General features: G+C 35.2%; 1 protein-coding gene across 7 annotated transcripts in view; it reads left to right on the top strand.

Annotated features, from left to right (window-relative positions):
• LOC121853487 (voltage-dependent calcium channel type A subunit alpha-1-like) overlaps positions 1 to 25,545 on the top strand; it is a 237,225-nt gene that overhangs the window by 200,283 nt on the left and 11,397 nt on the right. For 2 of the 7 annotated variants that reach the window (XM_042347634.1, XM_042347636.1), the window contains 7 exons: positions 6,556 to 6,712; positions 7,126 to 7,253; positions 7,764 to 7,902; positions 8,692 to 8,860; positions 9,302 to 9,408; positions 24,404 to 24,573; positions 25,377 to 25,498. In XM_042347634.1, coding sequence (XP_042203568.1) covers positions 6,556 to 6,712; positions 7,126 to 7,253; positions 7,764 to 7,902; positions 8,692 to 8,860; positions 9,302 to 9,408; positions 24,404 to 24,573; positions 25,377 to 25,498 — 992 coding nt within the window. Of the gene's footprint in view, positions 1 to 6,555; positions 6,713 to 7,125; positions 7,254 to 7,763; positions 7,903 to 8,691; positions 8,861 to 9,301; positions 9,409 to 9,748; positions 9,995 to 13,404; positions 13,435 to 16,197; positions 16,359 to 18,118; positions 18,237 to 24,403; positions 24,574 to 25,376; positions 25,499 to 25,545 lie in introns of all 7 variants that reach the window. The other 5 variants (XM_042347629.1, XM_042347630.1, XM_042347631.1 and 2 more) reach the window with 5 other exon arrangements.

Consider the following 25,545-nt stretch of genomic DNA (forward strand, 5'->3'; position numbering starts at 1 on the left):
TGACACCTTGAAATAAAACAAGTCTTTTTGTTTATTCTTTAAGTTATGCACTGTAGGCTGCGTGGGTGACGGCATGCGTGTTATGTAGCGTTGGGCATGTGTGGATGAACTTGGTGCGTGGCTCCAGCTGCACAGTCCTCCCTTGAAGGAGTCTTGAAACTCCTTTAATAATGTGAATGATATCACATATTTTTAAAGACCCACTGAATTGTATAGGATTTTTTTCTTACTGAAAGAAACTGGAATTAGTAATTGGAATTTGTGGAAGTTATTGATTTTATTGGAAGATATTTCTTATCTAATTTTTAATATGGCAATGCCCTTAATCCAAGCCATGTGGTCACCAGTGCTTTATACCAAGTTAAGAATATTCCATCAACACATTCTATTTATAGAAAATCATTGGTAATAATTTATATCCACTCTCAGCCATGGGTACATCTCAGTGCATTACACAAATGTTTATATGAAAATTACCATTTACCGCTATACTTCTCTATACGTGGTAGTCGTCCTTAGGTTGGAGCATCTCTCCACATATTACCGTCCAAAACATAGACTTTAGAAGACTGACTGTACAGTACTGGTGTTATAGGTCATCATAATTAGAAACTCTCTTGAGAGCTACATCATGTTCCCACCTCTATGGTAACAACTTCAGAGTGCAAAATCTGTCATCCATATATCATATAGGAAGGATATAAGATCCATAAAGTATTTAAACACATTGGATATAACTGTGGTGCTGGTTGTTGGGACTTGAAGGTGTACATCACTACCTCTTGGGATGTTAATGTACTGTAATTGTTTTACTGTACATTGTCTCACTAGGTGTTTGTGTTAATAATAACCACATAGGAGCTGCTTATGCATAACTTAGTTATGCAAAAACAATATCCTTTGAAGATGTAGGTGTTGAGTACTACATTGTCACCATGAGAACATGATGGTGTAGTCCAGTGTTACTTTTTGGATGTGTAGTAAAGGACCACCACCACCATCACCATCACCACCAGCCCACACAGCTGGCTGCAGCAACAGCACCCTCTGTGAACTCCGCACGGTACCCCACACACATAGGCTCACTCTCACAATGCATGACCGAGCAGCTGACAGTGTGGTGTAGACAGGTAGTGGATAACAATATCCTGATGAGAGACGCCACACAGCCACTCACTTACTGTAGCTGACGGCTGTCCAGGTAGCCACTGACCTCCACCACATGGTGTTGTCAATGGTCCCCCTTTCCATCCTTACCACTCCCTTGATCACCTCCTTCACACCAAGTCACTCCCAACACCTCCTCAAACCTCCACCATCACCATAGAATGTTACATACTGTATTATGACCTGCATATTACTGCCTTAATCCACTGAACCTTTCCTCGTAGACCCTTGCCTCCCTGTATAGTGCTTGCTTTGTAGTTTAGGGACAATTAGTTGATTAATAATACTGTTGTCAGAAGCTGTACAAGGTAAGTGGTGTTTGCTTTTGTTGTTTGTTTTGCTAAAAAAATATCAATACTTTGCTCGCTGCAGGGTACACGTTACCCTGAGTCAGTGTTCACCTGAATGCTGTATTAAGATCGTTTATTTATTCATTGTAATGCCATTCAAGGTTTAATTATGGTTATCGTAGGACTAGTGACGTAAACAATATTCATTATTGAGTTTAACTTCAGAATCGGTTTTTAGCATTTTCATGTCACTTTGGTAATGGAGTCTCACTTTTGTCTTGTTGGAAGGCCATCAAATGAGATCTGTTTATGATGCACTTTAAGGATGGAAAAAGTCACTTCAAATACGCTTCTGTTGTCAAGAAAATACTTTAATCAAGTACATGTCAAATAACACAAGGAGTCAAACAATATTAATGGACTGTCATCATTCCCTTTGATATTAGAACTTTATAATAATTCTCTGCAAATTTAAAATTTTTATATAATAATACTTATTCACGAGAACCATTTGATAGAATATAAAGTCTCGTCTATCATTCACAGAGAGATACGTAGCCACTGTATGACAAACAAAAGAATATTTAGAAATAGAAACTTCTCTTCAAGCAGAAAGAACGTAATCATTCATGTTTATAATCTGACGTGTAGTTTTATATTACCCCAGTACAATGCGGCTCACATTACTTGAAGACTAAAGTATGTTTCTGATACTGTAAGATGTTTCATAATTAATAGTGGATGTAGAAGTACACTATTGATTGAGGTAATAGATATAAATGTCAGTATGTTAGAGCGAGTGAAGGTTGGAGGTGCGGTAGTATCAGGGGTGGTAACTTGTGACTCATCAATAATAGTTTGAGTCAGCCAGAACATGTTTTGTCTCGTATTGGAGAAAAATATAAGTTTACGGCATATTGAGAACACGCAAGAGACAACAGAGAAAAGTCTTCAATGTTGCTATATCTCCGTTCTCGAGCTCTGGTGCAGGCTAACCAGATTGTGGGACAAGTGTGGTAGGTAGAATATACAATTTTATTTTATTTTTTTCACAATTGTAGGAAAATGTACTTCATAAGGGCATTGACACCATTCTCAGAGTACAGTATTGAGAAATTCCAGATGAGTGGCCATGACATTGGAGATACTGTACTTGACTATTACCAGCACAAAATAATTTTCTGAAAAACTGAATATAACAAAAATATATGAGTTTTAAAGGTAAGAAACTTTGATCTTTTATATATTGTTGGAGAAAATGAGTTTAGAAATATTAGATTTACACAGAGACGATGATAAACGTTGCCCTTTGCTGTGTGTCCAGACTATACTAAATAGTCCTCTGGGAGATGAACCTCTATGAATCAGGATTAATCTATACAGCACTTGTCATGCGTGTGTCAGAAGTGTAATCAGATATGTATTGTTATTTGTGATATACAGAACCAATGCATTTCTATACTGTGTTTGTGGTATGTAAATATGTCACACAAACTATAATGGTATTTATTAACTATATTTCCACCAAATCATTTACATCATTATATATTACACATTCATTGATAATACAGTACCAGTAATTATACCATAGATGCAGTTGAACGCTTTTTCTATGATACAGTACAATACATTACTAAAATGATTAATTATGATTTAAAACTTCTCATAGATGTTGAGTGTCCTGGAGTCTGATCTGCTCCCTGGGTTTAGCTTTTCTTTGGAAACTATAAATTCCTAAGAAGTTATGTAATATGGCAACTCAAACCAGATAATGTAAATACAAATCGAATGTCTCTGCTCTACACGAGTTTGAGGAAATATATTTACACTCCCGTATAATTCAGACACTGGTAGCCTGACAGAGGAAGAATCACTGCCTCCTGAATTCCATTGAAATATCATCAGCATCCATTACCTTGGGGCTGGTTCTGTGCTCTTATAGCAGTTTGGTCTGAGACTTAATTACAGAACTGCCAGAGACAGAAAACACAACCAACAACTTTTGCTGCACATTTACAAGTGCTCCCTCAGTAAAGCAGAAATTCAGTGGCTAGGAAGTAAAATAAGTTATCTGTTTGGGTCAGTAGATCTGTTTCTTGGATCCACTCATTAATTACATGAGATCATTGTATGAAGACAAAATCTAAACTTTGGACGGTGTAGACCAAAGTCTGGTCCTATCTCGTCCTGGCAGGAAAAGTTAGAAATTATATAAACACAGATCATGTGTTTATGGCATAGCAGTAAGGATTGTTGGTGGTGTAAATACACTTTGTAAACAATGAGAGTTAAACAGTTACACCCCTGCTGGTCGAGCTGAGTGAAGAGGATTTAGTTGTACAGTACAGTAGGACTACCATAAATGTCTGTTGTCTTGTTGTACAATATATAATTTACTTTACCTTATTTATGTACAGAGCACATGGAGCTGGACTTTATAGTAATGACAAATATATCCAATTTCAGACATTGTATATAATATATATATATATATATATATATATATATATATATATATATATATATATATATATATATATATATATATATATATATATATATATATATATATATATATATATATATATATATATATATATATATATATATATATATATATATATATATATATATATATATATATATATATATATATATATATATATATATATATATATATATATATATATATATATATATATATATATATAAAGGGTATATAAATATTGTATATAGAATTTTTTACCATATTTTAGTTTATTTTGTAAAGCCTGTTAGTTTTAAACCAACATCTGTTTTACTAATGTCTCTTTATTTATTTCTGTTAAATTATTGTGGCCACAACTCCTGGTGTATCTCACATAACCTTCCAGTGCCATATACTGCAAGTGTTCTCTATACATCAAGGTAACCCACGGTCAGCCTCCTGTACACATAATGCTCCTGGTGAAATTCTATAGATTTCTCCATTGAAAGGAATATACTGTAGTGCCTTATTATGTGCTCCACCAGCGTATAATAAGTGATGAACTAAGAGGAACATACAGTCTTAAGGTGTATAGTCACCCACAAAAGTCTTGTCGCCTCTCCTCCTGAACCACGAACCCCGTGATTCAGACTTATGAATCCAAAGCATTTACGGACAGAATAATGCATCAGTGTCTACTGCTTTGGGTTCACGAGCCTGAATCTCCAGGTTTATGGAACAGCAGGAGAGTCAATAGGACATGTGGGTGACTGTACATTAATGGAATCATCCATTCTTGAGTGCAGTACTATATATAATTCCTTAGCCTAAGAAATAATAAAAAAAAAATAATCTTGGTGTATGCAGAGTGACATAAGAATTGTTGTAAATATGAAGACTTTGTTTCGAATATTGTTAGGCTTCCTGCTAATACATATATGATACTTAAAAATTATACACTAAAGATATATTATAATTTAAATTTCATATTACTGACGTATGTAATTAAATAGAAATGTGTCTAACAGCTTCTTACCTGAGACATTTTGTGACAGTTGTTGATTTCACTTACAATATCAGTTGACCAAGTACTACCAACCTTACAGTATCAGTTGACCAAGTACTACCAACCTTACAGTATCAGTTGACCTAGTACTACCAACCTTACAGTATCAGTTGACCTAGTACTACCAACCTTACAATATATGATGAAATGTCACCTTTGTAAGCCTCCGAGAACAATTTAGACACTAGTTTTAATATTTCCCGAACACTATATTTTATGTGTCGGGAAAATTCGTCCGTTGTATTGTTGCTGTTTATATGTTTATGAAATTTCATCTTAAAGCAGAACTAAACATTTTTAAAACATCATAAGCAGACTCATTTGACTAAGGCTCTTTCTGACCTTATAATATTAATCAGCTCCATCAGTTTAAGAGATCTTGTAGTATTTAGTAACTCAATTTAGTTTTTTGTATAGGTTTATTTACTTAAGAGCATCTAGGAAGTATTTTAGAGAATATTTATTATATCTTGACTACCATGTACAGTACACATACACCCAGTGCATATTATGTGACTCTCCCGACTACACCATATTGAAGACTACACAGGTTCATATTAGTACCTCTCTCTCTCTCTCTCTCTTTCTCTCTCTCTCTCTCTCTCTTTTTCTCTCTCTCTGTGGATTCAAAAGCCTAATGAGAAAGTGAACTAATGTCATGTAAATGTTAAATGATGTCACAACTGCTCATAAGATAAACACGAAACAGAGATATTACCGTTCAATGGCCAGCGGTGATTTGAGTTCAGGAAGCCAATGTGTATGACTTTTTGTTTGAAGTGAGTCAGTTTTATACATAAGAACATTGAATAATTTCTAGACAGTGGTTAATACTGTATTGCTACCTTAGACCTCTTACATCTCAGCAAGATATGATCGATGACTTGCAATCAATTTCTCATTCATAATAAATTAAGTCATTTAATTTAACCTAACCAGACAAGAAGTACTACAGGGTAATATTTTTTATTCGAGAAGCCTATACGGTATATTGTCTTCTAGTAATCGTTTAAGGTTCTCGAATATGATAATGAACCTGTGTTATACTTCCTGCCTGGTGTATTAGTTCAGATCTTGTTCCTTAAGTTGACTCAAAAGTGAAGGTTGATCGTTTAGTGTAGTGTTGTATTCAGGAGACACTTGACATTGAGGTCTAAGATGGTGTCATTCATCATTCAGTATTGTTCAGTTTTTCTACAGATTATACATTTTGGTTCTGTTATGACATCCAATTTGCATATTTATATCACGTGTAGGTCTTTGTTTTGACATTATGAGCAGAAAAAACCTGTTGATAAACAGATTGTATAGTTTAATGTAGAGTGTCTTCAATATGGTGGAGTTTGAGGTTTTTTAAGTAACTTTTTCTCTTAAATTTAAAAATGAGTTTATAAGTAGTAGAGTATTTAAAATTATAACTTAGATGTTTTATTTAGATTTAATAGTTGCCTTTGATGAAGTATGAATCATTAAATAATGTAGTATATTGTAGGAAGAATGAGAATAGTTTTAAAAGAAATATATCAGTCTATTTCAAAAATATAATGTACTTCTGAACTATGCAGATGTGCTACTGGAGAAGCCTGGCAGAGCATCATGTTATCGTGCATAAAGGGAAGACCTTGTGATGACGATGCACTCAAGAATGAGCCAAACAAGACTTGTGGCTCTAACGTAGCCTATGTCTACTTTGTGTCTTTCATTTTCCTCTGTTCATTCTTGGTAAGTACGGTAGATAGATAGATAGAGAGATAGAGATATATTTATTCAGTAAATTCGTCCTATGAGTTCACAGTTGGTTCAGCATGTACTGTATATAGAAGATAATACCATCTTAGTGCTACTTCATATGTGATCCAAACTGTCCAACACATCTTGTACCTGTGAGAGATGAAGTAGCCGTTACATGACCAGCCTTGATGATAAAGTATTTCAGTTTCTCACAGCAGGATGATATATACCTGTTTACAAAATTCTCCCTGTGGTATCTTGGAACATTTTACATTTATAGTCAAAGAAATATTGCTTTAATCTTACCTATACTACAAAAACTATATTATATGAGAGGAGTAAAGTTTTCTTGCATAGTATGAGAAATGTTCCTTGTGATATACTAATACATTGACCCCTGGCAGATGTTGAACCTTTTTGTTGCTGTCATCATGGACAATTTTGACTACTTGACTAGAGACTCATCCATCCTTGGTGCCCATCATCTTGATGAATTCATCAGAATATGGGCTGAATATGACCCCAATGCCACGTGAGTATTATACACTTACTTACTTGAATATAAGAGTCTTACTTCTTAGTTTCTTCCTCCCATCCATCTTGGTCATTGGACAAGTTCTTTATGCGTGTGATTTATTTCTGAAGTAATGTCAAGGAGATACAATAATACAGAAATTAATATGGTGAATAACCATTGCAAATTATAATAATGTCTTATATAGAACATAAGGATTGACGTAACACATCTATTCGCTCGACTATACGATGAACAATGATATGGTAAGACATTTTTGTTGGTCCTAAACACATGTTTACAGCCTCACCACAGATCTTGTTTATGTTTACTCCATTGCTATTGTTCCAGCGTTAATTTTGTCAGAATATAAATAATGGAGAACCTTGCACCAGACCACGGACACCTAACCCGGAGATAAAGGAAGTAATTTGGTCCTCTTCAGTGCCTCTCATTGGTGTTTACTTCTTCACCATTACTACCTACCAGATATTCATACCTGTACTAATTAACTTGTTTACTTTACAGAGGGAAAATCCACTACACTGAGATGTACGAAATGTTAAGAGACATGGATCCACCTCTAGGGTTTGGCAACAAGTGTCCCTCCCGGTTAGCGTACAAGAAACTTATACGAATGAACATGCCATTAGACACTGACGGGAAGGTGAGACTCTGTCTGTTTTGTGTCTGTGCTCATAGTAGTCAGTACAGTATATGTTTAATACCATTCTTCTTCATTTTATTACTTTTTGGTTAAAGGTAATATGCCACGCAGGACAATCAAGTGATATAATTTTTGTATAAGCCATCATGTAATCATATTTGTTGTACACTACTGTATGTCTCCTAATTTCTTTTTCTGATGCATTTTGTCCAGTCGGTGTCTTTAGATTGGTAGGGATGGATGTGTACAAGGTTAGACAATAGGTTCACTCTCAGGGATTTAGAGCTGATCAGTTATCGAGATCAGTTCAAGATAACAGAAGACTCGGAGGTGAAGGGGAGGATGTAGAGGAGTCTTGGGTGAGTGTATACCTGTACCTGTACTTGGGTGAGTATATACCTGTACCTGTACTTGGTTTAATGAATACCTGTACCTGTACTTGGTTTAATGAATACCAAATGATTAGTAAGGTCACATTACCTCCAACTTGCTTATTAAGTTCACCATTTTAATATTTACATGTAATTTACTTATTTTTTTTAGTTCAGTTTAGTCTAGGGTTACCAAGAAAATTTTGTCCTTGCATAATTGAGATATTTTGAAAACTATTTCTTCTTACCTTTCAATTATCCTGTTTTATTTTCACACTCCTCTACAAACATTGTCCAGAACCAACACATTTCATCTTGATCTTGATACTGGTTATTTCCCATCCTCATATTTGTGTTGCATGACGCTTCATTATTCACCAATTTTATCGTTCCACTCACCTTTGTGCATCGTTCGCAGGTTCAATTCACAACAACGTTATTTGCATTAATACGGGAAAACCTATGTATCAAGATGAGGCCGGCTGAAGAGATGGATCAAGCAGATTTGGAACTTCGAGCCACTATAAAGAAACTGTGGCCCATCCAAGCTAAAAAGAATATAGACTTCATAGTGCCTCCTGATGATGGTAAGTTAAGTTATGTAAGGTATTGAAATTAATTATAGAAAGGAGATAAGATGAGATGATAATTACTTTGAATAGAGACCAAATGGAGGAAAAGTTCAGATAATTAGGTGTTGATATGTCGGGAAATAGAAGAGGGAGTGATGAGCCAAATAGGAGCTGAGGGAAGAAGAGGAGGAGGAGGTGTGTTAAGAAATATATGTCAGATGGAGAACTGTGTGAAGGAAACAAAGGAGTGAACGGGAGAACTTGAACCAACATGATTATACAGTGAAGCCTCTTTATAATGCACTATCCTCTCCCTTATAGTCCATTAGTCCATATAATGGAATTTATTTGAACAGATTAATTACCCTCGTATACTCTCCTGCCACAGACATTATCCCGAGCACAGTATCTCTTTTCATATTTACACCTGGTACTCATCTCTAATTTCTTCCACAGAGTTAAAATATGAAAAGCTGACAGTGGGCAAAATTTATGGTGGTCTTCTAATTGTTGAAAACTGGAGAACTACTCGCTTTGGCCAGATCCAGCCAGCGGGAGGACTGGTCAGTGTCTACATGTGGTGACTCCTCTGTTCTCAGGGGTAGTCAGTGCAGTTTATTATTATTATTATTATTATTATTATTATTATTTTAGGAATGATTTGTGTGTTATAACAGAGATTGTCATTCAATGCATATAATATTTTTGTGAACATCTTCTCTTAATATATTTTTGAAAGAGAACACAAGTCTTTACTGAAATTTTTACCTTTGGTTATGACACACAATTCATACATTATCTTTTATTTAACTTTATGATTTATACAAATCTACGAACGGTGTTTCAGTTTAAGAGTCAGTGGGTGGTAATTACTCTCTAAGAAATCTCTCCAAAATCTTACAGGATGAGATTGAGGATGAATATGAACAAATAGAGAATGAGGAGGAGGATGAGGAGGAGGAGGAAAAGTATGAGTCTACGGAGGACATTTTGTGCGGGGAGGGAACACAACTCCTCAGCGATGTGGAAAAATTTGAGAACAAAATCATCGATAATGAGGATACTGAGGAAATTGAGGAAACTGAGGAAGTTGAGGATACTGAGGAAGTAGAGGATACTGAGCAAACTGAGGAGCAGGAGTCAGAATCAGTAAGGCGGCTGTTACCAGCCTATATCAACATTTGCCATGTGACCTAGACTTTGTGCTTCTATCTCATATTGTATTTGCTTGCCACTAATTACATCCTTAACTTGATTAGTCAGCATACAGTATTATGGTATACACTCGTAATTGAATTCACTTTACTACTACCAATTTGTATGCTATGTACAGTACTTTTATCCTCTTCACCACTGATCGGCTCGTTAGCCGCTTGGGCGATCGGTCACGTCTCTGTATATATTCCTTCTTGTTCTCACCACTTAAAAATGTACAGCTGATTAATTGGTGTTTGTTCTTAAATACTTGCTTACTCTCTTGTTTATCATGTAAGAAATATATGGTTTGCAGTATATGGACGTTGCACATCTCTCACGGATGGAATCGAGTATTTTCTCCAAATTATTTAAGTACTACAGTAGTATATACAGTACATTATCTTAACTACAGTACTTGGTTGAAAAAGTATGGTCACTGTCCACTCAGTGTTTTGCTTGTTATTGAAAGCACTACAGTAATACTGATTAGAAATGGTACAGAATTAGGCTAATGTTGAATGCAGCCGCCTCTTCTCTATGTAAGCACAACCTTGCTCCTCAGATGTTAAAACTAACAATCAACAGAGTACAGTATTGCTAAAGAAAGACCAAGTGCCTTGTTCACTGTCAGCATGTTTTAGTGGCAACAGGCTTAAGACAGTATTGTATTTCTCAACTAATCTTAGTCTTGGTAATCTTGACAAATTATCTTAAAGAAGAAAAATTTATGAAGATAGGTTCTGAACCACAAAAGTTGCATAGACCGCTCCTGTGTGTGCCACACAAACATGCCAATAGCTACAGCTCATAGTTAGCAGATCCATAATTGGTACAACCACTTTGCTGTTGGCTGATATATTTAGTGTATGTAGTTTATTAAGGTTCTGGATCTAGTATAGCTGTGAGTGTTGTGCTGCTGGATCCAGAACACCAGTAGCTTATTTGGTACAACAAGTAGAATGAGTTATCATCTGTGGCAATATTTACAATGGACTTTTTAAGGGAATATTATATACTAATATTATCTAATCTGAAAATTAAAGATCATTTCTGTGATCAGAAATGGAACTTTAGCTTTCAAGATACAGTTTCAAGTTTTTATTCACCTTAAAATGGCTTTTGAAAATTTTGATCCCATGCCTGTTGGAAATAGGGATTACAGGAACACCTTCTTTCGGGATCACTTGAGCGCAAACTGAAAATTATCAAATGGCGGGCAGCAAAGTAATTTTTAATGGGAATTATTAAATCCTTATGTACAAAAACTAATTTCTGGTCCTATCTTCAGTAATAAAGTTATCATGTGTTAACTTTAAAATAACACGGCCATTATTCAGTCACTCAGTTTCATGTACAGTAGATAAACAATGTAAAGTTTTGCAATGATGAAATGTTGTTAGGGAGTTGTGGATTTATTTTGATAATTATGAATAAGAATTGTTAATGTTCACATTGCCCAAGAGTGGTTCCTTAAGATGTTGACCTGTGAAAGGGTTAATGTGTTTGATTGTTCATCAGTGTAAGTAATTAGGTCAAATGCGTATTGAAGACGCCGCTCTAGGTTGCCCGAGTGTGTAGTGACAATCTCCACCACTAGTTTTTAGGAAAGTTCCACACAGCCAATTTTTTGTAGACATAAGCTTTAATATAGAAATTTACTGAATTTATATTCAGAACCCATTTTACTTAGCTACACCATTAATATTTTTGTAACATGGATAAGCTTTGGGCCATGTTGCATTACCCACCCCCAGTCCTGTGTACTTCATCATGTATTTTTAATTAATACTTCAGCATCCAAATCACCTTCCTGTGACACCTGTCACCATTTCAGTATAATGTGATACAGTGAATTGATGGTATCTGGTCTGATGGTGACCATCATGTGTTTATGATATCCTATTTCCCCATAACAGTGATAATCATATCACAGTGGCACAAGCACAATGGTGACCATCTTGGTGACTACTGGAAAGGTGGTCATGTCTGTTGGATTGTGAACTGGACTATTATATATATATATATATGTGTGTGTGTGTGTGTGTGTGTGTGTCTCCCTTTATGTCTTTATCACCTGTGGTGAACTAGAAATATTTGTTAGTGTTAGATGATGCCACAAACTCACCACATATTTTCATCTATGGCAATATTTTGCTTCCAAGTGAAATGTTCTGGAGGTCATGTTTTGTTGATTAGCCATCTTATTAGATAATGTTAATTGAAATTTTTTTTTATTGAAGTTTGAAGTTTTTCATATTTTGTTAAATTATATTAAGAGTAAAAAATTATAACTAAAGAATTTGGGCAGAAACTTACCTTCTTAATGTTAGTTTATGAAGACATGAATATTATGGCAATTGAAGATTTTAGCTCCCAGAGAAACTGAGTGAGTACAGACTCACGCAGATGACTACACCAGCAAAACAGAATCCGTGAACCAGCTAGTCCTCCCTTCCTAATTTGAGTGAGACCAGTCTCGTAGAGAAAGATCAGAAACTGTTCTTGTAAGAGTGACAGTTTTTATACAAGTTATGGGGCTTTAAACACTCTTGTGAACTCTATCTCTCTTACTTGAACAGTGCCTTGATCTCTCTCACAAGTTTAGAGTGTGCTGACTATTGTTCCTGACTCTTACACACTTCTAATCATTTGTAGCCTTATTAATATATTTCCTTCTGAAAGCAGATATACTCCTAAAAATATTCTTTATGATTTTTTAAATAAATTTATTTATTCTGCTCTGGAGTGAAATATAAGAAACAAACTACCAAGTGCTTAAATTGTTTTTGGAAGATGATCACTTCAGGAATAATTGTCAGTGCCAAGCCAAGTAGCAGTAGTTGTGTTCCCTTCGTTTGAGCCAGTGTGACCTAGTACCAATACCAGTACTGGCCTCGTATCTGTGTTGTAGGCCGGTATCTTATGTCATCGTTAAGTCTTTTGTCTCGGCCATACCCAAATCTTGACGACAACAACACACTATCAACAATATATCGTAAACAAATTACACCTGGTTAGATTTTCAAGTTCCTTGACCTTTTATGAGTTGCATCAGCATTTCTCTACTGTATAATTGTCCTGTAGATGAAAACTTTTACTTTTTTATCCATTGAATTGAATTTTAGACACACGAATTTATATGCTTTCATGGCAATTTTAACACATTGTAAAATTCAAACATTCATTGTAATGCAGAGATATTGGGTAACCATAATAGAAGTTGACTTAATGATACCATATTGATACTTGTTATAATACAGTAGCTGGTAACTGGTATAAAAGAGTGCTTGGTAGCTGGTATAAGTGCATACCCGGCGCCTGTTGTAGTGAGTGACACACCTCGTCTCGTTGTTTTATTGCAGGAAAGAGCCCCAGCCTCCCCGATAGATGCGGTAGTATTTTGAGATTATCTTCATTTTCTTTCAATAATCTCTCATCCGACTTTTACTTTTTGCTCATGTTTGTTATACTTAAAGTCAAAAGTATGGCGTTATGCATATTTTGTGTGTATTTGGTGTGACAGGGTTAAATATTGATCATCTCATTGTACAGTGCAGATGACTGGTAATTCTTCATTTAACTTAAGAAACTAAACATTTGAGGAGTGAAGAACATCTGAGCGAATCCTGTACTCAGAATTACCTCAGACAGTTCTATTAATAATCAATTAATATCATATTGTTATAAGTATTGGCGTGGGCGTAATAATAAGGTTAATATTGTCATGGCTAACAGAAGCCATCATAGTCCAAAATGATGAACATTACCTTCACGTTGTGATTCTGAGAAGCTAAGTTAACATGTCACACCACTTACTTAGTACACTAATTTGCTTTTTGTTGCATAAACTGTTTGCTGCTACTTTACTGGTCAAAACATTTCCAGGAAATACTAGATGTTCCGAGTCACAGTTCCAAAAAATGTGTCCAGCTTCTTTGATCCTTATTTAGAGAGCAAATGTTAAGGCCTATGATTTCCTGTATACTGTATTTTTGCTCACACAGGAAAAATTAAGTGGTAGATACTGGAGTACTGTCATATAATTTTTATACTAACTTGTCCCATTATAATTTAGACTTTGTAAAATGTTGGGAGAATGTTGCAGTATTTATGACACTCACAATATTAATGTGTAGATGCACACCTTTGATATTTTTATTAAAAAATATATATATATTTCACTAATTGGGTATCTATGTGAGGTCAAATTAATATGGATATCTGGCCAGATAAAGAGTGAGATCGGTGTCCTTATGACACAAGGTTGCTGGATTCATCGCACAAATCTTTTTGGGTTCTCTGTACGTTCATCATTGTTTGCTGCTCGGACACTCCATCCTTACTTGTATACTGTGTCATTATTAACATTATTTTACCCAATACAAAAAGCCTGCAGAGGTAATTCAGATTCACTAGAAATTGATGGCAAGTATAACAATGTTGTACTCAGAGAACCTTACCATACCTCTTGAACAGACCCGGACTTGACTCTCTGTTAGCTCCACATGTACACTTGCTGCAAGGCTGTCATCAGAACTGCTTACATCCAAAACTGTGTTGGGAGTTCTCCACGAGGGTTCCATTATATGTCTGGGCGGTTCCTCACTTATGGAGACTCAAGATTGAGTGGTTGAACTTGTATGCGTTATTATCTTTAATGCCCAGAATTCCTTATCTTAAATTTGAGGCATTTGAATTTTAATACAATAATGATGATAAGTCATTTATTTTTTATGTATTACATATTTTATAAAACTACATATGTTATTATTATAAAACTTGTCAAACTTGAGTAGAAATTTGTCTAATGACTGGGTAATAAAGTTATCTGAACAAATTCAAGTATCAACTGCCTACCACTAGAGCCTCGCATGTCAGCCACCCGTCCACGTTAGTGTACGTACACAAAACTGAAGCCTTGATCCTATCACTCACCTCCTGATCATCAAGGAGAAGCTTCCATGAGTATCAGTCTTTATGTGTAGGTACCATAAGCGTGATCTTCTTGGAAGTGCAGTATGTTGTTAAATAGGCATACAGTATTTCTTTTACTCATTCAAAGAGTAATTATAGGTCTTTCAGACTTAAAGTATGATGATGTTAAACAGTCCCATGCAAGTGGGATGCTCTTCTAATAAATTTCAATTTAATTAATGTAAAACTGAAGAGCGGTTCATCATTATTAAGAATGAGTAAACCGAGAATTTTAATTCTGTTGTCAAGATGCAATAACTGTGGGCAATGGATCAGGTTTCTAAATAGTAATGTGATCTTTGACATAGTGACTACGGTAGCTCCTTGATAGTGACTGATGATATAGAACATTTAAACAGTATCCACAATGCATCTGCTAAATCATTAATATATACAACTGAAACAAGGCACTAAGAAATTTATGTAATATTAATGGGACATTTTTAACCTTTTTCATGTTGAGCTTTTCACCCATTGTGTGCAACAGTGTTTTTGCATAACAAACAACAATATGATAAAAAAAACTAATGTTGGTGTTTGTGGATGGCGGTTGTAGTACTCAGAGTTTCTGTAGCTGAGTGACCCACATTCAGGCAGACGTCGGTTACACTGTGAATGTACAGTTTTGGGAAAAATCCAGCAATCCACATTCATATGATAAGTATGTGGTAGAATCTAGTGCCACATGCTTCTCTGTAATTGACTGCTCAACACATGATTTAGATACAGTAGATAGATTGAAGTGACAAGAGTAAGGTCAAGATTCTAAGCCACAAAGTATAAGGGACTTGCCCTTACAAAGTTAAGTAAGTTACGACTGTCATGCCACGACTCCTTCACAACCTTCTTCCTCTTTTATCCCGCATTTGGTTGATTTCTTTACTCTAGTTGTCATTGGTGTTTATAAATTACACTGAATTATACTATAAAACCTGATGTTCAAGTCGATGTTTGTAGGAGTTCGAAAAATGGAAGCTATTGTTGAGAAGAATTGTGCTTAAAAGCCAATGTACATATATAATTTAACCCTGTAAAATTATGTCATTGTTCACCATTGCACAGAGAATGTAATCACTGATATAAATGATGTAGTTATGAGTCAGCTTGTTGCTGTAGACCAACTATAGCTTCCATATACCGGACTGTTCACCCTCCCCTGACCCCCGATGGTGGCACCACAGAAGCCCAGTTTGTTTGCGCGACTGATGGGCATAGCAGCACCCGCCGCACCGACCAAGAGCACCCACGCCTCAAGGACCAGCCTCCCCCGTTCCATCGATGAGCAGCAGGACTCCCAGGGACACCAGAGCCGTCAGGGCAGCCTCTCCCAGTCCAACGTAAGGTAGGGCGTCGACGACTCTTCATCCACGGCCACGACCCTGCAATCATAGCGAGGGACAAATTGGTCTTCAAGATATTACTGATATATCATGATAATAAAGAGTGGATTATATTGGTGTGTAATTGTGAAACAGTCACCACATTCACTTGTTTATTATCCTTATAAGTGTAAAAATGCATTGGATTACACTTTGATTTTTATAAAAAATTTTAGTCCCATAATATGTTGCATTTTATAATCTTATGATCATACCAGGTGACTCTCATGTGCATCAGCTGAGTCTACAGGATTAGAACCAATATTTCTCCTTGAAGTAGTAGTTAGGACTGATCGGACACCTCACCCATCACTGATCAGGTTGTAAGATGGGATCACAGTAATATTCTGGTTGTCAGTCATAATTGTGTCACCACTTAGTGTGGACATATACTGTACACCAGCTCCAAGTGATGCAGATAAGTGTTTCAGCAGCCATTTTAGCACTTGTGAAAAATTATTTGGGAAGTTTGCAGTGTCCTCCAGCTTCATATTATAAGAGCTGTTGATTTTGACACAGCCCAGTTTGGGTCTCATTGGTGAGTTGGTTTTTGGAGTGGACTTTGAATCACTATTGTTGTTATTTTGCAGTGAAAAAGACTTATTTAGGTATGATTGATGAACTGCTTGAGCAGAAACAGTTTTGTGTTCGTTTCTGGTTTTCTTAGCTTTTTATCCAATAGCCAGTGATGTTAGTGATTGTTTCTTCCCTGTTTTCTTCTTTCAAGCTTGGTCTAGAATGATTAATGATGTCATATCTATTAGGAAGAGCTGGGTCTCAAGATGTGTGTCAGGGAGTCTCTCTTAACAAGGATATCTTCGTGGTACTTAGTGAGGGGATTCAACTTGTCTGCAAAATTTCACTTAATGGTTTCAGGTATATTTTGAATGGCTTATATTTCATGGTAAATCAGTTGTATCCCGCCTCTGGTCTTTCCCTTAATGAATTGTTCCTATGATTATCTTCTTGCTTCATCTTGTTTTTTATTTTTTAAAGATATTATACAGTACAGTATCTGTAATCTGGTTTTTCCGTTTTTCTGATTTTTGTGTGTGTGAATTTCTGTGTTTATTCTAACCCTTTTTATAGTGGAGGTACAGCAGTCACTGTGTACTTGACTCTCACCTCTGCAGTCATGGGTTCTAATCCTTGGGTCAAATGTGAGAAGGGTTATATGAAGTATAACCCCACCAAACACAGAAGGTTTTCTGTTTACTCCAGTTTCCTCCTCTACTAATACGGGACAACGAAGGCCATAACAAAGTACTGAAACAAGAATAGACTGACTGTCTAAGTGGCTAGGAACCTGATAAGTTGTGAAATGATAAATGACATATATGTTAATGATGTCCATCCTTCAAGGTGCATGGCTAGCAGCTAGATCTTTTATGTGTTAATTATATGAGGACATGATGCAAGTATGTTGGGAAGCACATAAAGTTTCAACTGCTGTTTCAGGGGAAATCTGGGTTCTACTCCCCTGAATATGTCTGCTGCATAACTTGAGCCATCCAGTCTGGTCTTGGTTATAAAATGGGATCTCAGGATTAATTCATTACAATATTTCCTCCACTGATGTTATACCAGTTGTTTACAAATGTTGATTGTGGTGATTGTCCTTATACGATGTGAATGTTAACATCCTGTGTATATGATATAGTCCATGATAATCCACAATTAACATAAAAACTCATATCATGCTTCAATCTTCTCCGTTTTGCAGCATAGACAATGTACTTGGTAGTGACAAAGGGTCGAAAAAGTCCCTGACGTTGTTGGGTGGAGGTGGTGCCTCCAAGCGTGGCTCAGACCACGACGGGTCGAGTGTGGCCAGCTGGCAGGTTTGGTGCTAGCCGTCCTCGCGTTGCATGGTGTCACCAGTGTCTACTGCCGCATGGCTCGTCCCATCACGCGTTTTTCCCATATTTTATCTGCCACGCTCGCAAAACTCTGATGAACTTTTAAAATTACAAATTCGTTAGAGTAACTCATACAAGAACAACTTACTGTACTTGTTTACAGTAGTGTATAATTTATGAAGTTTATGCTTATCATCTTAACTTTACTGGAAGGCACTGTCATTAACTTGTGCTAAATAACTTCTTACAAATTAGAGTTATGGTCATTTTTCCTAAGTTTAGTGCATTTTTTGCCATCTAATCTTGAATTATTAAAAGTTATATAATAAAGTTTTCATATCTGTGTGTGTGTGTGTACTTGTTTATATTTTTGTTTGTTTGTCTGTGGTTCATTCTTGGACAGCCTTTGAGTGATTTTTGAGAAGGATGGGCTGTTAGTGGATGATGTAGGCTTGTGTGCAGTGACAGGCAAACTAAATGTGGAGCCTTTTGTAGACAAGAGAACACTACAGCAGTGAGAATGAGTGAAAGACAGTTAAAGAAGGGAAAATATATGTGTGTGTGTGTATTTGCTTTAGTCTTAAAACTGTGCTCCAGCAAAGTTCTTGTCTTATAAGAAATAGAGGGTTAGGTTAGGGAGCCTTAAAAGCTTTAATGAGGCCACCCATCTTGTACATTTTAAACAAATATAATTGTTTTTAAGAAGGTTCATAGATATTTACATTCAGTATAAAATTACTTCAGCTTCTAATTACAGTACAGTACTTTAGATATAATAAAGTGATGAATGGTATAGGTGTTACTTAAGGCCAGCCATGGTGCCTTAAGTTAAAGTGACCTTTCAGTTGATTTTACCACCGAGTGTCTCCCCAAATTACAATAGGATCATTATCATTATCATCAATAATGTTTTACAATCATTCTCCACAGTTACTTAGTCACGATAACCTTAGGACAGCCCCCTTCCCCCTCTCACATGATCTTGCAATGTTGCTCCAGCCATTGACACCTGTTAGTGACTTCTTAACCTGTTGCTGAAGGTCTTGTCAGTATGAAAAACCAAACTGACACAACACATGACTTCTCATTACCACTTTCAGGACCCCCAGGTCATTGCTTGACAATGGTCTCACCACGGTCCATGTCATAGGTGATCATATTTACAGCTGTACCGAGCTGTCTCAATGCATCAATGGGTGCACGATATAGGCAGCTCCTTGGGAGAAGAAGTTAAAAAAAAAAAAAATTTCAATCCAGAATGCGACGTCTAACTTTCGGCTTATTTAGTTCTAAACAACGAAATCCACCTGTTTACCACCCCTCACTATAGAAAGTAGACTTTATATTATACAATACTGTATGTGCCTCTAGAAAAGTTGATGTTAATTGTTTCATGAAAAGTATTTCGGGTCCATGATCAGTCATGCATGCATAAAGCAGACATATTTGGTACAGTTTATTTTCCGAGCGTGGTGGAGTTTGGGTTCTCATCGAGTGATGGTCATGTTATTTGCTGGGATGAGGAGAGTGTATCACCAAGACTACTTGAGAAGGAGAGTCTCTGTGTCATTACAGTAGTGTTGTTCAGCCAGTATTATATAGTAATGTGAAAGCATTTAAATGGAAGGGTAGTTAAATTATTGAAAGAATGTGAGTTGTGAATCTCAGCATCATTATGTGAATGTTGAAGTTTATATATACTGCACAGGGTAATAGAACCATCAATTTATAATATTCACATTAAGAAAATTGTTGGGAACTTTTATCAAAATATTGTGGTATTGTTACGGAGCCACAAGAGAACCTTTGATGTATGTGTGATATAAAGGTTTTGAAGTTGTAGTTAGTAACTGATGGGAACTTGGATAAGATACCAATGCAAAAATGTATTTGTTTATATGGCATTATGTAAGTATGGATGATACTGAGAAATATATTGAGATAGATATAATTGAAGGATAAATTTCAGATACCTAACTGATACTCTTCCAGTCAACTGAGACACATCCACAGTCTACATATCTATTCACTTCTAATTTCCTTGCAACATAACCATCATATTCAACACTACTTTCCTTGCAACATAACCATCATATTCAACACTACACCAGTTTATCCTGATGCTACCATACAGTACTTTATAATATTTCTGAAACTTGCAAAACTGGATGTAATATTTCAGTCTTAGATTACACACACATACTGTAATTGATGGTAAAATTGACTCGTTACAGAAATCTTAAATGTCGATTACAGTATTTTGTAGTAGTGTGACACCCTCGACCCCTTGTCATAGGTGGATGAGAAAGTAATCATGTATGGAAGTGGAACTTGAATACATTTGTAAGAGAGTGATTGTACAGAACATGAAATCATCTAAGGATATTCTGATAAGGACTGAAAGGAAACTGTTTGTAATCCTATGTATCTGTGGAGCTTGAAAATGATGCTCGGGTGTGTGTGATAAAGTATTAGAGTAATGGCTGTCACCATCATGAGAAAAGCTTATGAAGATTACTGCTTCTGAATACTAAGGCATTGATTTTATTCATCAACCCTTAGGATTCTGAGCAATATTTCATAACCTTGTGTATGATCAGTTATTCTTGTACAAAAAATTTAATGATTACTGTACTGTATATGTATATACAGGATCTATGATTCAACAGAATTAAATTTTTTAGACAAAAATTATGAAAAAGAGGTACAGTAGTTAGGTAAGTGGACACACATGATTCTGCCTTCATAGCTTGGTGTTACAGCTCTCCTACTCAGACTGTCTTTTGAACATGTACTCGTTCAACTTAGTTCATCTTCTTGTGGTTCTTCAAGCTGAAAATTCTCCTTCGCTATATTTTTTAGTGTTCTATATATTTGTGACATCACCAGTGAGCTTTAGATAGTTCTAAATGACAAAGGCCAATTTAGACTCACATGAGTACACAAAGTGAGCCTTGTGGAAATACTGATCAAAAGCTCACCATCGGTTGTGGACGTCACAAATGGTCTTCTAGATTTTCTGTGGTGCTTTATTCTTCTCCTGTCAGTTCTAGAATGAAACATTTAGTGAGTCTAAAATATTTTCCTAGATTTTATCAGACTCCTGTATATTGCCTCTGCCAAAAAATATGTATCTTTGAGAAAAGACAAATTTTACCAGTAGAACTTAGAATATTTAGACGCGTGAGGACTTAGGTTAGGAAATCATAGCTAATTAGTCTACCCTGGACTTTGATATGGACTGTATGTCTGATACTGGACGTAATGTAGATATAGCCAACTATACGCTACTAATTTATAGAAGATGGGTTTTTGAACAACATTGATTATAGCGCATTACTAGATGTCAGCCTACCCTCCCCTTGTATGATATAGCATTATTTGATAGTACGTACAGTATGACATTGTAATATTGGCTTTACATTTTATATATAGAAATAGACTTGTAGTACTAAAACTGCTGTTGAGATGAAAGATGTACAACATATTTTTTGTAGTCCCCATCAGGTTATCTTACGGCAGTGGACTTGAGTTAAAAGGAATTACCATATCACACAGGGCTAGTCATAATATCACTGTCAGCCAGCTTGTTCATTGTTCTTCTATGTGGCAATCTGTTTGTTTTTCTAAACTCTTTAAAATATATTGTTCAAGGGACAAACATAAAAGATATATATATAAATCTATATATATTGTAAACATAAATTAACTGGAGTCTCCTGCTTAGCTCTTTTTTTATACTTCTTAATGTAGTGTGAGATTACGTACTTTATAAAGTGTACTTGTGACTATGTAATGGGTCTATATTATGACGATAACGGGAATTTTCACCACAAATACCGTCATATGATTTTTTTTATTTATTTTTTATTTGTATTACTATGATTCTCTTTTGTTTTTAATATACCAGAACTAATTGTCTCTCTTAAGATGTATATATTTGACTATATTTTTTTATACAGTATATGTTAATTTTATCTATAATGTCTGCTAATTATACTATAAAGCAATAATGTATTTATTTTATTACATTTTGTTCTTAACTTTGATTCTTGATATTAAGAATATAAGTCTTTTGTTTCCCTTCAACTGTTGTATTTTTTTTTTTTTTTAATATTTGCTAAACAACTTCAAAATTTTTCATCTTGTTTTTTTTTTTTTTTTAGTTTTTGCTTTGTGGGAAATTTATTGTTGTGGTTTATGGGTGATTTTTATTTAATTTTCATTATCTGGTCAAAGTACAGTAGTCGAAATAGATAAATATAGAGATTTGGAATTTGTCGATGATATAGACCTAGCTTGAATGTTTGGTGTGAGGGAGTGTCAAGGCCTCTCCTATCATGTACTGTACGTGTTCCTGTACTGTGTGTGACATGTTTGTAACCCAAGGCCTGTCAATCATCTCTTCACATAAAAAAAAAAAAATCATGTCTTCATTCATTAATTCATTTCCATCAATTATGTAACTTGTCATAAACATCAACATACATTCATACATTATTCATCAGTGTTACTTTGTGTTCTTGTTTTGTTTTTTGTTTTGTGATTTGACCTTGTTGAGTCTTATTCCACTTCACTTATCACACGATTCATTTTATTGCTATTATCCATATTAAATGATTGTGTGTATTTCTCACCACCTCTCTGTCTCCTCCTCTCCTGTTCAACGTCCCTGCTTTCTGTCTTCCCACTTTCTTGACTACGTTTCTCGTCCCCTTAAATAACCTCTGCAGCCAACACCAGATTATAAAAAAAAGTAAGATTTTTTTTATTTCTTGTACACGAATAAGCTACTACGTCAATGTCCCAAAATTTATATATGTTTACATGGACTTCTTTCTCAGTGCCAGATAATGTTGGAAATTATGTATATAATATCTTCTTTATGCATAGTACAGTATTAGTGTTTTTCTCTGTCACGTGATAATGCTGCGACGAGATTTGATACTTACACTGCCAAGGTTAAACGTCAGATGTAAAGTGAAGTTAACGACTCGCACGCCGCAGGATTGATCACGTGGGACTGAAATTCTTAAATATACACCCTTCATGTCTTATGAGGGGGAAGCTATATTTTATTTGCTTGTATGTTTAACACTTTCAACTGCTGCCATATTTTGATAATTTTAACTTACTCAAACATCCGTTAATATTCGATGAAAGCAACGTTTTGATGTATTTTTGTGTGTATTGGTGTGAAATGTCCTGTATTTCTAACCATTATGAAAACTTACTGAATGAGTAGTGAAGTTTGTCATTATTTTTACTTACTGATCAGCAGTTTAGTTTTCATAAGAACTCAGCTTCTTTAATATTGAATACAATCCAAAGTTAACATTTTTTCTATCAAAATCATATGAAAATTTTTTACTAGAATTTTATTTTGACTGAACTATTAACGGCTTTGAGGAAGTTGAAAGGGCTCAGTTATTATGTATTTATGCTGTGATTTTTATAAATGTGTCAGAAACATTCTATAATTATATTCCAATTGTCTGTGTCATTTAGCTTTCAGATCCTCCAGTTGTTGATAACATTAATAATGCTAAAAATTTCTCCAATTTATATTAAATTTTATATTGATACTCTTTATCCCCTTTTAAATAGATACTTATACTGTGTGTATATATATATATATATATATATATATATATATATATATATATATATATATATATATATATATATATATATATATATATATATATATATATATATATATATATATATATATATATATATATATATATATATATATATATATATATATATATATATATATATATATATATGTGTATATATATTTCTAAATTATACATCATTTGACTTAAGGTGTTTTGTACATAAGATGGTGATTAATGTACGAGTCTTTCCCATTCGATCTATCACCCACTCACAATCTTCACCAGGTTTATAGGAAGTTTTTAAAGGAAGCATTATTAGTGTCTGGTCCTAGTGTTAAAATTTGTTATAAAAAAAATTCATATAAAATGTCATTTAGATTCCATTTACACATTTCAAAGTTTAATGGATAAGTGAGTACAATGAGCTTGGAGAGGACTTACCTAGTGTTGAACCTGTGTTGGTGATATGTGAGGGTGTGGATGGTTATTGTTCCATGTGTGTATTAACCTGACTTCCTTCTGAAGGTGGGGATTGAGCTGGCAGAGGTGGTGCAGCAGGCATCGAGAAGAGGGTCCTTAGCTTCTGATGATGGCGGCCGTCACCTGCGACCAGACGAATACCCAGCTAATAATAGGTACAGATCTCGGTCACCCTCACCATCCAGGGGCTTCCAGTCACCAACACCTCCACACAGGTCAGTTGCTGTTTTTCATTGGTTCTTACAACTTTCCATAAGCTTTAGACTTAAGTAACTGTTTAAGTAACTGTTTTTAATAAAGACACAAATGGTAATAAGATTAAGACTTATGCTATGGTAAAGAGACCATTGTGTACTGTCTTGCTGAGAAGGTCTTTGTCTATTCTGTTTATGGTATATCAATTAAAATCCTGCTTCAGAAAATGTACTGTATACTGTACAAGAAAGTCAGAGGTAGGGAAGCAGGTAAAGATAATGAAAGTAAAGTAGGAATTAGTAATAACTGATAAGAAGTAGGAAATATCAAAATTTGATGAACAGCACAAACTCTTATGAAGTGTGACAAACCTTTGGATTGTAAATGTAGTCATAGAAAAATGAATTGAAGAAAAGACAAATTAAGTCATCTTCTGATGGAAGCCTTACAATATATTGTAACTGTGTAGGTACTGTTGAAGACTGTGTATCACTTGCCTGTGTTATATAACAAGTGATACTCAGAGGCATCACAGGGTGAGAGTAAAGTATGGTCTCATGTAGACTATGAATAAGACTAAACTGTAGATAATTTTAGGATTAATCTTTGTTATTATCATCAAAAGATGGTTTTGTTGGTTATTAAAATATATGTATTAGATTTCCCAAGTTTGTATAGAAAAGCATCCATACTCTTTTGTCTGTCTATAAAGAACAAACAGAGTGGTCTTCTGATAAGGACTTCCCCATATTTGAACCCTATAATGCTATTTTGAAGTTGATCATACTTACCTCAGACGCATGCGATCTCCAACACCAATTAGGAGGAGTCCCTCACCACGAAGACCCAGCCAGCAGCCACATGATATTGGCTTCAGCGACGCCGTCAGTGATGTAGTGGACCTCGTCAAATACGACAACATCCACAAGAGAGGTAGGCTACGAGGTAGGTAATTGGGCCAGCCAGGGCGAGGTCTCCTTCACTGATATCAT

Source organism: Homarus americanus, unplaced genomic scaffold (genome assembly GCF_018991925.1).
Source record: "Homarus americanus isolate GMGI-L3 unplaced genomic scaffold, GMGI_Hamer_2.0 scaffold4896, whole genome shotgun sequence".
NCBI lineage: Eukaryota > Metazoa > Arthropoda > Malacostraca > Decapoda > Nephropidae > Homarus > Homarus americanus.